This window comes from Macaca fascicularis, chromosome 14 (genome assembly GCF_037993035.2).
Source record: "Macaca fascicularis isolate 582-1 chromosome 14, T2T-MFA8v1.1".
Lineage (NCBI taxonomy): Eukaryota > Metazoa > Chordata > Mammalia > Primates > Cercopithecidae > Macaca > Macaca fascicularis.
This window is the reverse complement of record NC_088388.1, coordinates 37,556,784-37,571,461: the sequence shown is the minus strand read 5'-3', so window position 1 is coordinate 37,571,461 and position 14,678 is coordinate 37,556,784. Positions and strand designations below refer to the sequence as shown.

The 14,678-nt window shown below is 34.1% G+C and overlaps 1 protein-coding gene across 5 annotated transcripts in view; it reads right to left on the bottom strand.

The window, feature by feature from the left end:
- Positions 1-6,905: 6,905 nt before the first annotated feature.
- The window catches only part of KIF18A (kinesin family member 18A), an 85,042-nt gene continuing 77,269 nt past the window's right edge, over positions 6,906-14,678 (bottom strand). For all 5 annotated transcript variants that reach the window (XM_015434961.4, XM_005578343.5, XM_065528361.2 and 2 more), the window contains exons 16-17: positions 9,781-9,890; positions 6,906-7,566 (exon numbers count right to left, since the gene is read on the bottom strand). In XM_015434961.4, the coding sequence (XP_015290447.3) occupies positions 7,484-7,566; positions 9,781-9,890 (193 nt within the window). In that variant the 3' untranslated portion in view covers positions 6,906-7,483. The remainder of the gene's footprint in view (positions 7,567-9,780; positions 9,891-14,678) is intronic.

Here is a 14,678-nt window from a genome sequence, read left to right as displayed (position 1 = left end):
AGTATCAGTGATTGAGGATCAAATGAATGAAATGAAGCGAGAAGAGAAACCAAAAGAAAAAAGAAGAAAAAGAAATGAACAAAGCCTGCAAGAAGTATGGGATTATGTAAAAAGACCAAATCTACGGCTGATTGGGGTGCCTGAAAGTGAGGGGGAAAATGGAACCAAGTTGGAAAACACTCTTCAGGATATCATCCAGGAGAACTTCCCCAACCTAGTAGGGCAAGCTAACATTCAAATCCAGGAAATACAGAGAATGCCACAAAGATACTCCTCAAGAAGAGCAACTCCAAGACACATAATTGCCAGATTCACCAAAGTTGAAATGAAGGAAAAAATCTTAAGGGCAGCCAGAGAGAAAGGTCAGGTTACCCACAAAGGGAAGCCCATCAGACTAACAGCAGATCTCTCGGCAGAAACTCTACAAGCCAGAAGAGAGTGGGGGCCAATATTCAACATTCTTAAAGAAAAGAATCTTAAACCCAGAATTTCATATCCAGCCAAACTAAGTTTCATAAGTGAAGGAGAAATAAAATCCTTTACAGATAAGCAAATGCTTAGAGATTTTGTCGCCACCAGGCCTGCCTTACAAGAGACCCTGAAGGAAGCACTAAACATGGAAAGGAACATCCAGTACCAGCCATTGCAAAAACATGCCAAAATGTAAAGACCATCGAGGCTAGGAAGAAACTGCATCAACTAACGAGCAAAATAACCACTTAATATCATAATGGCAGGATCAAGTTCACACATAACAATCTTAACCTTAAATGTAAATGGACTAAATGCTCCAATTAAAAGACACAGACTGGCAAACTGGATAAAGTCAAGACCCATCAGACTGCTGTATTCAGGAGACCCATCTCACATGCAGAGACATACATAGACTCAAAATAAAGGGATGGAGGAAGCTCTACCAAGCAAATGTAGAACAAAAAAAAGCAGGGGTTGCAATACTAGTCTCTGATAAAACAGACTTTAAACCATCAAAGATTAAAAGAGACAAAGAAGGCCATTACATAATGGTAAAGGGATCAATTCAACAGGAAGAGCTAACTATCCTAAATACATATGCACCCAATACAGGAGTACCCAGATTCATAAAGCAAGTCCTTAAAGACTTACAAAGAGACTTAGACTCCCATACAATAATAATGGGAGACTTCAACACCCCACTGTCAACATTAGACAGATCAATGAGACAGAAAGTTAACAAGGATATCCAGGAATTGAACTCATCTCTGCACCAAGCAGACTTAATAGACATCTACAGAACTCTCCACCCCAAATCAACAGAATATACATTCTACTCAGCACCACATCACACTTATTCCAAAATTGACCACATAATTGGAAGTAAAGCACTCCTCAGCAAATGTACAAGAACAGAAATTATAACAAACTGTCTCTCAGACCACAGTGCAATCAAAGTAGAACTCAGGACTAAGAAACTCAATCAAAACCGCTCAACTACATGGAAACTGAATAACCTGCTCCTGAATGACTACTGGGCACATAACGAAATGAAGGCAGAAATAAAGATGTTCTTTGAAACCAATGAGAAAAAAGATACAACATACCAGAATCTCTGGGACACATTTAAAGCAGTGTGTAGAGGGAAATTTATAGCACTAAATGCCCACAAGAGAAAGCTGGAAAGATCTAAAATTGACACTCTAACATCACAATTAAAAGAACTAGAGAAGCAAGAACGAATACATTCAAAAGCTAGCAGAAGGCAAGAAATAACTAAGATCAGAGCAGAACTGACAGAGATAGAGATACAAAAAACCCTCCAAAAAATCAATGAATCCAAGAGTTGGTTTTTTGAAAAGATCAACAAAATTGATAGACTGCTAGCAAGACTAATAAAGAAGAAAAGAGAGAAGAATCAAATTGACGCAATAAATAATGATAAAGGGGATATCACCACCGACCCCACAGAAATACAAACTACCATCAGAGAATACTATAAACACCTCTACACAAATAAACTAGAAAATCTAGAAGAAGTGGATAATTTCCTGGACACTTACACTCTCCCAAGACTAAACCAGGAAGAAGCTGAATCCCTGAATAGACCAATAGCAGGCTCTGAAATTGAGGTAATAATTAATAGCCTACCAATGAAAAAAGGTCCAGGACCAGATGGATTCACAGCTGAATTCTACCAGAGGTACAAGGAGGAGCTGGTACCATTCCTTCTGAAACTATTCCAATCAACAGAAAAAGAGGGAATCCTCCCTAACTCATTTTATGAGGCTAACATCATCCTGATACCAAAGCCTGGCAGAGACACAACAAAAAAAGAGAATTTTAGACCAATATCCCTGATGAACATCGATGCAAAATCCTCAATAAAAAACTGGCAAACCGGATCCAGCAGCATATCAAAAAGCTTATCCACCATGATCAAGTGGGCTTCAGCCCTGGGATGCAAGGCTGGTTCAACATACGCAAGTCAATAAACATAATCCAGCATATAAACAGAACCAAAGACAAAAACCACATGATTATCTCAATAGATGCAGAAAAGGCCTTTGACAAAATTCAACAGCCCTTCATGCTAAAAATGCTCAATAAATTCGGTATTGATGGAACATATCTCAAAATAATAAGAGCTATTTATGACAAACCCACAGCCAGTATCATACTGAATGGGCAAAAACTGGAAAAATTCCCTTTGAAAACTGGCACAAGACAGGGATGCCCTCTCTCACCACTCCTGTTCAACATAGTGTTGGAAGTTCTGGCTAGGGCAATCAGGCAAGAGAAAGAAATAAAGCATATTCAGTTAGGAAAAGAGGAAGTCAAATTGTCCCTGTTTGCAGATGACATGATTGTATATTTAGAAAACCCCATTGTCTCAGCCCAAAATCTCCTTAAGCTGGTAAGAAACTTCAGCAAAGTCTCAGGATACAAAATTAATGTGCAAAAATCACAAGCATTCTTATACACCAGTAACAGACAAACAGAGAGCCAAATCATGAATGAACTTCCATTCACAATTGCTTCAAAGAGAATGAAATACCTAGGAATCCAACTTACAAGGGATGTAAAGGACCTCTTCAAGGAGAACTACAAACCACTGCTCAGTGAAATAAAAGAGGACACAAAAAAATGGAAGAACATACCATGCTCATGGATAGGAAGAATCAATATTGTGAAAATGGCCATACTGCCCAAGGTAATTTATAGATTCAATGCCATCCCCATCAAGCTACCAATGAGTTTCTTCACAGAATTGGAAAAAACTGCTTTAAAGTTCATATGGAACCAAAAAAGAGCCCGCATTGCCAAGACAATCCTAAGTCAAAAGAACAAAGCTGGAGGCATCACGCTACCTGACTTCAAACTATACTACAAGGCTATAGTAACCAAAACAGCATGGTACTGGTACCAAAACAGAGATATAGACCAATGGAACAGAACAGAGCCCTCAGAAATAACAGCACACATCTACAGCCATCTGATCTTTGACAAACCTGAGAGAAACAAGAAATGGGGAAAGGATTCCCTATTTAATAAATGGTGCTGGGATAATTGGCTAGCCATATGTAGAAAGCTGAAACTGGATCCTTTCCTTACTCCTTATACGAAAATTAATTCAAGATGGATTAGAGACTTAAATGTTAGACCTAATACCATAAAAACCCTAGAGGAAAACCTAGGTAATACCATTCAGGACATAGACATGGGCAAGGACTTCATGTTTAAAACACCAAAAGCAATGGCAACAAAAACCAAAATTGACAAATGGGGTCTAATTAAACTAAAGAGCTTCTGCACAGCAAAAGAAACTACCATCAGAGTGAACAGGCAACCTACAGAATGGGAGAAAATTTTTGCAATCTTCTCATCTGACAAAGGGCTAATATCCAGAACTACAAATAACTCAAACAAATTTACAAGAAAAAAACAAACAACCCCATCAAAAAGTGGGCAAAGGATATGAACAGACAGTTCTCAAAAGAAGACATTCATACAGCCAACAGACACATGAAAAAATGCTCATCATCACTGGCCATCAGAGAAATGCAAATCAAAACCACAATGAGATACCATCTCACACCAGTTAGAATGGCGATCATTAAAAGGTCAGGAAACAACAGGTGCTGGAGAGGATGTGGAGTAATAGGAACACTTGTACACTGTTGGTGGGATTGTAAACTAGTTCAACCATTATTGAAAACAGTATGGCGATTCCTCAAGGATCTAGAACTAGATGTACCATATGACCCAGCCATCCCATTACTAGGGATATACCCAAAGGATTATAAATCATGCTGCTATAAAGACACATGCACACGTATATGTATTGCGGCACTATTCACAATAGCAAAGACTTGGAATCAACCCAAATGTCCATCAGTGACAGACTGGATTAAGAAAATGTGGCATATATACACCATGGAATACTATGCAGCCATCAAAAAGGATGAGTTTGTGTCCTTTGTAGGGACATGGATGCAGCTGGAAACCATCATTCTCAGCAAACTATTGCAAGAACAGAAAACCAAACACCGGATGTTCTCCCTCATAGGTGGGAACTGAACAATGAGATCACCTGGACTCGGGAAGGGGAACATCACACAGCGGGGCCTGTCACGGGAAGGGGGGAGGGGGGAAGGATTGCATTGGGAGTTATACCTGATGTAAATGACGAGTTGATGGGTGCTGACGAGTTGATGGGTGCAGCACGCCAACATGGCACAGGTATACATATGTAACAAATCTGCACGTTATCCACTTGTACCCTAGAACTTAAAGTATAATTAAAAAAAAAAAATGAAAAGTGCAAAACAATATAAAAAGTACGATCCTATTTTCATAGAAAATCCCCAAGAATATAGGAATATAGATCTAGATCTCTCTCTCTTTCTCTCTCTCTCTCTATATATATGACAAAAGTAAATGTCTAGGCATGGTACCTAAACTATTAGGTTGGTGCAAAAGTAATTGTGGTTTTTGCCATTGAAAGTACTGACAAAAATCGCAATTACTTTTGCACCAACCTAATATTAACAGTGGTTGCACCTGGGAATGATATTAGTAGGAGATGAGGAGGAGGCACATTTACTTCATACCATTCTGTATCATTTTCTAGAAGAACATTTTTTAAAAATAAAAATTAGTTATTTTAGTTAAAATATATCTCTGATGTTACCAACACAAACATAAAGTTTTAAGGTGATGGATATGCTAAAATCCTGACTTGATCATTGCACATTGTATACATATATCAACATATCACATTGTACCCCATATATGTGCAATTATTATGTACTAATTAAAAGTACATATATTAATTTTTTAAGAAATAATCAATTAAAAATCAAACTGTGCTGTTAGAAGTTAGGATAGCTGTTACCATTGAGGGAGGTGGTGACTGGGAGAAGGTGTAAGGGAGTCTTCCTAGGTATGGATAATTTTCTATTTCATCATTTGAGTGCTGGTTACATGGGCATGTTCACCTTGTGAAAATTCATGGTTACATATTCACTTATGATTGATCTACTTTTTACATAAGGCCCACTTAAAAATGTTTTCACAGTGACTTATCAAATAGCATTCTTGTTTTAGTTTAAATTCACATAGTTAATCGCCTTCTTTTCCCACATTCTTTATGGTTTATTCCCCCTAACTTCCCGTTAATATAGTTCTATGACAAAGGCCCTTTTATTAATTTTTATAGAAGGCCAAATCTCTACCTGATAAAAATGGTATATAAGAAAATTGTGCTTATACCTTATGGTATGAGGAGGACCATGAGGTCTAGTCACTTATTAATCATGGTAGCCACCACGCATCACTATCTGGTAAAAAGATTTCTTTTACCTAAAATTGAAAGGAATACAGAGGTGAAAGTGGTTGTTAAACAGGCAACACACTCAAAAACCAAATGACGAAGGGACCAAAAAAAAAAAAAAGTGTGTATGGTGGTTTTCCATATGACAGATCCTGAAGATGCTCTATAAATATGGAATCATCAGTGTCAGAGCTGAAAGGGACCTTAAAGATTATTCTCACACTCTCCCAACCAGATTTTAAGTGGAAAAACTTGATTAGCTGAAAGGCTTAAAATGTTTCAGCTTGTTTGCTTTGGTGTGAAGGGTCCTGTGCTGCATAAAATTAAAAGTGCATTTGGCCAAATGTGTTACATTCAGCAAACAAACAGGACAGGCAAGGCAAGAAAACAAGGTTGTATAATTAAGTTGCAGCTCCATGTACTTCCTATAGCAGCAAGAATGACTGAAACATCTTTTCCCATTATCATTACGAGGCCTGTGGATTATTTTCAGACTTGACTCTGGCACCACATATCTTGATCGTATCTAAAATACAAATCTACAAAATTCACATTTTCTATAAAATAATAGTTTAGAGCAGGGGTCCCCAACCGTGGCCTATTAGGTACCAGGCCGCAGAGCAGGAGGCGAGTGGTAGGTGAGCGCTCCCATTGTTGGCATTACTGCCTGAGCTCTGCCACGTATCAGATCAGAAGCGGCGTTACATTCTCATGAGTGTGACCCCTGTTGTGAACTGTGCATGTGAGGGATCTAAGTTGTACACTTCCTGTGAGAATGTAATGCCTGATGATCTGTGACTGTCTCCTATTACCCCAAGATGGTACCGTTTAGTTGCAAGAAAACAAGCTCAGGGCTCCCAGTGATTCTACATTATGGTGAGTTATGTAATTATTTAATAATATATATAATATATAATGTAATAATAATAGAAACAAAGTGCACAATAAATGTAAAGTGCTTGAATCATCCTGAAACCATCCCCCGACTCTCAGTCTGTGGTTTTGTCTTCCACAAAACTGGTCCCTGGTGCCAAAAAGATTGGGGACCATTGGTTTAGAGTATGTAAGGGGTAGTAATGAGACAAGAAAATGAAACACTTTAAAATCTACATCTTTAATATATCAAGTAGCAGGAACAATATTTTATTTGTGATGACTACTTAAATAATATTTACAATGATTTTATGGGCACATATATCGACACTTGTACATTATTTTTGAAAAGGAAAGTCATATATATGATTAAAACAATGTATTGAAACATAATAGCAAGCCAAATACATCTTGGGCCATAATTTTACCACTTCTAAATTCTTATTTTCAAAAAATAATAAAGATAATTTAACTCACTACCATTTACTAAAATGTCCTAGTCAACTTGTTGTAGCATAGTAAAACTAAGCTGCCACCATGGTAACTTACACTCAGGGATTTTAAAAGGCAACAAATACTTAAAAAACTTAAAAGACAACCTTTTCTTTTGGAATTTTATTTTTTTAGAATACAAAAGAAGAAAACAAAGAGTTTCATTTTTCTGCTTGCTGAAAGTATTTGGGTAAACTTAGCTTTAAGATGGGTCTTCTTTCAAAGATTTTAAATATATTTTTGAAAGGGTACTGATAAACTTTGAAAAGCAGATTTGATCAACTTCATTTTGCTTGGTTTTGAAGTGATTTATCTTAGATTTCCTTTTGAAATATTTCTTCCAAATTTTCTAACCAAGCCTGGATTTACTTTACAGATGTTTCTTTTATGTTCTAGAGAAGAAATAAAAAGATGCATAAATATGGCATAAGTATCATTCAAAAAGTTTTCATCATTCAACTTATAAAAATCATAACCATAGAAAGGAAAATTTACTCTTGAAATTCATAGTTGTTAGTTAACATAATTTAAAATACTACAACAACAACAAAGAGACATTAATACCTTTGGTTTTTAAAAGCGGTTCAAATTCATATTGCAAACTGAAGTTTCAGTGAGTGTGTGCACATACACAGACATCAGGTGAAGTCATTGAATTAATTACTATGTTCACTTTCTTTCTTTCTGACTCATAAAAGACCATTTCTACAAGCATTTCTTCCTTTCTTTGCTGTATCACCATTTTTTTCTCATTCCTTGGATTATTTCCCCAGGGATTTAAACTTCCATACTTTTTCAATTTAAAATTATCATTTGCATCTAGTACTTCCTAAAGGGCTGATCTTAATCCTGTAGCTCTTCCCTACTGCCACCTCTCAAGTATGTTCTATTTATGCCCATTCTTCTGGTTCTTCATTAGCTTTCCCCATCATTTTCTACTCAACAAAGTGTTGTTACAACAAGGTGCCATTGACTATTTTCAGGATCAGTTTAATTGCTTATCCACTTTCTGGGCCACATTAGGTTTGAGTTTTAGATGGACATATTTGCTTAACACTGTGTTTCTTATTTCTCTAATTGCTCAGTTAACAGGAGTTGCCTTTTTCCCTACTGATGGTTATATGTTTCTTTATTTGTACATTGGTACATTGTTTGTTAGAAAACTTGGCTTAATACGTTCTAAGGAAGGCAGTCTCAATTCTCACTTTTTTCTGCTGTGCATTTGGGCATTTTCACTTGAACATTATAATGTATATAAAATATCTTTCCTTACAAACGAATACCTCTTTGGCAAGCATTGTGGTTTAGTATCATCTCCCACTTTTTTTTTTCCCCGTAGTTGATATTTTTACTCACTTCTCTTTATACATGAGATATTTGATGCATTTGTATCTTCAGATAATAAGCATATTAGAAAAATCCAATTTCTATGATTTGAGAGTTTTTATAAATTTATTATTTGGCTGTAGAATTATGATTCTTGAAGAACTTTTTCAGAAGATCAATGGGGCAGTACACATCTACACTAACTACAGATACACATTTTTAAGTATTAAGTACAACATGTCAAACCAAATAATCAAGGCAAATTTTATACTTTACTACCTTACTGTCTGATGTTTCAATTTGCTGTCTGATGTTTCAATTTCCATTGAACTTAAGGTAAACACTGGCTACTACAGGAAGCAAGCATTTACCAATACAGGTTGACAAAGTTACTGAGGAATTTTGTATTACTCTAATCTAAGGACATTGACAGAAAAAAGTAACAATAGCTTTCTTGTTATTCTTAGAAACATTGTATCATGAGACACCTTTAAATTCCATCTGCTATAATTATAAGTTCCTACAGAGAACAATCAAACTATGTCTTACTGCTCTCTGTATTCATCACAAGACATGGTAAATGCCTAGTAAATAAATAGTTTCTGAGTGAAGTCTTAGGAACTGTAGTATCAGAGAGACAGAAGTCTAGATGCTGGGGCCTGGAAACTGGCTGGCATGATATATACCACTAGTTTAACTGAAGTAGTTTTGTTATCATGAACTCATGTCACTCCCATATGTGGTTGATGGAATGTAGTATCTTTCAAACTGATGGGAAAGATCCATCAGTATCTTTTCCAACTTGCCAATGGGAGTTACAATATGATTATAACTAGATATAGACTGGAATATGTGTAGTAGTTATACATTGAGTTAGAGGCCAAATTATTCAAAATATTACGCTAAGAGAAAAATTTAACGTGGGTATAGTTTATCTGTAAAATATACTTAATTAGTAACATTAAATAATACATTTAGCCAATTACTTCAATTATTATGAGGCAGTAGGGATAACTAAAAGGGTGTATAATGTAGAGCTGTAAGATCTGGTTCTTGAGTTTTGGTTCCTCCAATATAGTATCTGTGTGATCTTGGGTAAATGCTTTTTGTGTTTTAAAGTTTCCTTATCTATAACATGTGGATAATAATACTTGTTCTACCATATAGTAAAGGTGATGAATAAAGGGAGATTCTTACGAAAACACAATAAAAAACGTAAAGTACTATAAGTGTGTTACATAGTCATACCATTAAATATCAAATTAAAAGCTGAGACATACCCATTGTTGGTTTGTTTTCTTGTAAGTGCTTATCGCTTGAATTATCTTGTCGAACACGTTTGGCAAATCCAGAATTTATGTCTGCAGTTAACGAAGTGTTTGATGTAGAACTTGAGGGGAAAAGTTTTTAATTTAGTTAAGCATTTTTTTTTATCTCTCAAAGTTCTAATACACATTCTACATGCAACAGTAATTAAAGAAATAAAACACAAAAATATTAGGTTGTGAAATATCACAGAAGTGGAGGTACTAAATACATTTTTGGCCCACAGAGAAATTTAGCTGTGCGTGATTTTAAATTGGATATTTAATATATTTATTCAAATTGAATGTTATGACTGTAGGTCTATGTTACAATTCTGTAGCAGAATATTCCAGGGTGCTTTGCTGGCAGATGAGCAAGCACTCAAGCACTATTATTTAAAATGTAGAGATCAGTAGCACATAGTCACAAGAGGTAAAAAACAAAAAAAACAAAAACAAAAACAAAAACAAAACCTAAGCTCATGTTACAAATTTGGACCAAGAACCCTAATCTGAAAGGTATAAACAAGTGAGATTGTTTGAAAAACTTTGTTTTAAAATGAAAGCAGGGTAACAGAATAAAAATTTCTAATTATTACAATCACTGAAACTGAAATAAAAAGAATGACCTGTTTTCATTTGCTCTAGCTTCAAAAATTTAATCAGTCTTACACTGTGATGGTTCAAATTTCTTACTCAATTTGAGTTGACATATTACTAAACACCTATTATGGCCTTGTGTTACAGGATATACAAATAAATAAGGCACAAAAATTCCTGTCCTAAAGCTTATAGAATAGACATACAGTGGAGATGAGAAAAAAATAAGATAAATACATGAAATAATATAAGGTAAAGCAAAAATACAGTGCCAAGGTTTTCATAATACAAGGAGCTATAGATTCTTGAGTGTAGAGTAAGAAAGAATAATGGAAAATTTTGTGGATGCAATGAGTTTGATCTGGGCCCTGAAAAACAGCAATACTTCCTAGTCCTAAGGTAGATCAATTTTTAACAGGTAGGATTGGGCGTTGGGTGGAAAAAGAACAACCTTCCACACTGATTCAAACAACCTAAGTTGAGGGAAATTCTGACTAATAAAGATACTATATAGTAACCTTATCATCAGGGGGGATATCTTCTAAGATTGCCCGTGGATGCCTGCAAGCGAGGATAGTACCAAACAGGATATATACTACGTATTCTCCTACACATATCTATGATAAAGTTTAAATTATAAATTAGGCACAGTAAGAGATTAACAATAATAAAATAGAGCAATTATAACAATACATTTAATAAGGCTATGTGAATGTGGTCTCTCTCTCTCTTAAAATATCTTATTGTACTACAATCGCCTATTTTTGAACTGCAGTTGACCATGGGTAACTGAAACCACAGAAAGCAAAACTTGAATAAGGGGTGACTACTCAGTGGAAGTAATGAAAAATACACAGTTTATGAAGGTAAAATCACAAATTTGTATGCACAAATAATATATCAACTACAGTAGTCCCCACTTCCTAAATGGTGATAAATTACTATGATTCTGTTTTGAATATTAAACATGCTTTTTTGTACAAATCAGCTGTCCAAGGCAGAAATTCTTTTTTGATCATTTGGTGATTTTATTTTTTCAAATATAAAGCAATGTTATTAGTTACTTTTGATAAAACATTGTTTTTTCTTAAATTTATCCCAAAGTTGTCTTTATTATTTCACAGTACGATTATTCACTTTGGCTAGTTCCAGGACCCTACTTTTTACTCATAGCATGTTCTTTCTTGAAAATTAGGCTTTTGAATAAAGCTATTTGATTAGAACTCATATTTCTAGAAATAAAATCCAACCCTAATAAATTGCGTATTTATATAAAATATACCCAAACATTTTTATGATTTAGTTAAATAGTCCATTGATGAAATGTTTAACATTTATGTTTTAGGTCATAAACTACAAAGACTTAAAACTGATATGAGTGCAAATTCAAATTATGTTAAAGACTATACTGAGAAATCCAAAGACACTTCCAGTTGTGTGCAAAATATATTGCCATAACTATAAATAAAGTGAAGAACTAATCTTTTGCTCCCTTATATAGGGAGAATGTTTCTACTCAATTAACATAATACCTCTTATACTATTTTGTTTGAAATAATTTCTAGTTGAAATAATTAGACATCTTTCAAAACAAAATAAAAATGTATGGCAAGTATAAAACTGCTATGGGGTGCTTAAAAGATTGTGGAACAAACAAGAAACCAATTAACCAAATAAATACAAAACAAACAATCCAAAACTCTGATTAATATAATTGAGAAGTAAAAGCTAACATTATGTATGTATTATATTTAAATATTTGATAGGCTAATCAATTTAGTAAAATAGTCTGCTACAGAAATATTACATAAATTGTTAAGATTAAAAATCTAATATTCTCAATTATTTAAAAAAATCTGTTGGGTAGGTTTTGGAATATCCAGTGCTTTCAAACTCTAATGCTATTTTATGCAAAATAAATGAAATACATATATAGAGAGCTTCCCCTTCTTTATTTTAAAAACTGTATTAGAAAAATACACAACTAAATATGTATATAAAGCTGCTAAATGGAAAATACCACAGTTTATTACTCTGAAGCTCATGTAACTTTAATTGGGGAAAAGGAAGATTAAAAAAAGTAATTATGTACATTTCTAGCATTAATCTCTTTTAACCTTAGTCAATGGCAGGATCTAATTACTGGTACCAGAGGGAATGTAATATAACAATTAATAGGCTATAAGAAATCAAGTTACTTTCTTTACATGTCCTTTAATATTATTTCACAATATTAGTTGTTCATGTGGAAGCCCTTTAACTTATCTAAAATCACTCCAAAGACACAATTCACATACCTGGACATTTCCTGAAAAACCATTTGATTTTATAATAGCTAAGTTCACATTTAAAAGTGATTCTTATCTATAAACATTTGTGACATCTAAGTAAACACAACATACTACCAGTGAAGGACAAGAAAACTCACTAAAACTAATTAATGGAACAAATGACAAAACTGACATTATGCAAATTAGTGATAAAAGTAGACAAAACAGATGATTGTGGTTAGCTAGGCTCACTCATAAAGTGACTGACTTCTGTATATAAACCAGACTAATTGTACAATTCAAATTTGTACCTTAGCAAATACAAAATTTTAAATGTCATAGATGAGACATTTAGGAAAAAATCCATAAATTTTAAATTTACACATTCCAAGTCTCTGTTATACTTTGTTTAGGAGGGACGAAGACAGATATTAAATTCACTTATGAGAAGATACTCTATGTAGCACAAATAAGTAGGTTACTTGTAAATTTGTTTCCTGTTGCTTAAATAACAGGCTCCTGGTGGAAAATACATTTAAAAAGAGTCATTTTAAGGTCTTCTATAAACTTTTCTCCCCATGATCACATAGCAAAGAAAAAGAGGTAGAGGAAGTCAGATCCATTTTATATTTATTCAGTATATTTTGTCATTGCATTCAATTTATAGTATATAAAGAATGTATCATGAACTTCTAGTCATATAACTCAATATATTTATGATTTTTCCTTATCTTTTTTAGTTGTTTTACTACTATATACCTAGGTATGTTTCTCTTTATATTAATCCTGCTTTTGGTTTGCAGTGCTTCTCAAATCCATGGTTTAGTGTCTTGTTAGTTTTGAATAAGTATTAGCCATCATCTCAAATATTATTTTTCCCTATTCTTTCTCTCATTCCCTTCTGAGACACAAAATACATACGTTCTAGCCTTTTAAAAATTGTGTCCCATGTCTCTTTCACTTCTTCCCATATTTTTTATCATTCTGCATATCAGTTTAGATATTTTCCTACCAGTCTGTTTTTCAGAAAAAATTCCAAAACCTGAACAGATGAATAACAAGTAACAAAATCGAAGTCATAATAAAAAGTCTCCCAGCAAAGAAAAGCTTGGAATTTGATGGCTTCACTGTTGATTTTTACCAAACATTTAAAAAAGAACCAATACCAATCTTACTCAAACCATTCTGAAAAACAGAGGCAGAAGGAATACTTCCAAAATCATTATATGAGGCCAGTATTACTCTGATACCAGAACCAGAAAAGGACACATCAAAATAAGAAAACTCCAGCCAATATCCCTGATGAACACACGCAAAAATCCTTATCAAAATACTAGCAAACTGAATCCAATAACAAACCCAAAAAAATCATTCATTACGGCCAAGTGGGATTTATGCTAGGGATGCAAGATGGTTCAACATAACCATCTTACAAATTAACCAATGTGATACATCATATCAATAGAATGAAGAACAAAAACCATATGATCATTTCAGTTGATGCTGAAAAAGCATTTGATAAAATCCAGCATCCCTTTATGATAAAAACTCTAAAAAAACTGGGTATAGAAGGAACATATCTCAACACAATAAAAGCCATACATGACAGACCCACACCTAATACTATTCTGAATGCAGAAAATCTGAAATCGTTTTCTCTAAGTTGTGGAACATGACAAGGATGCCCACTTTCACCAGTATTTATTATTTAACATAGTACTGGAAGTCCTAAGTAGAGCTATCAGACAAGAGAAAGAAAAGAAAGAAAGAACATCCAAATTGGAAATGAAGAAGTAAAATTATCCTTCTGTACAGATGACATGATCTTATCATATATTTGGAAAAACCTAGACTCCACCAAAAAACTATGCGAACTGAGAAACAAATTCAGTAGAGTTGCAAAATACAAAATCAATACAGAAAAACCAGTAGCATTTCTACAAACAAACAGTGAAATAATTTGAAAAAAAAAGTAATCCCTTTTACAAAAGCTAAAAATAAAAT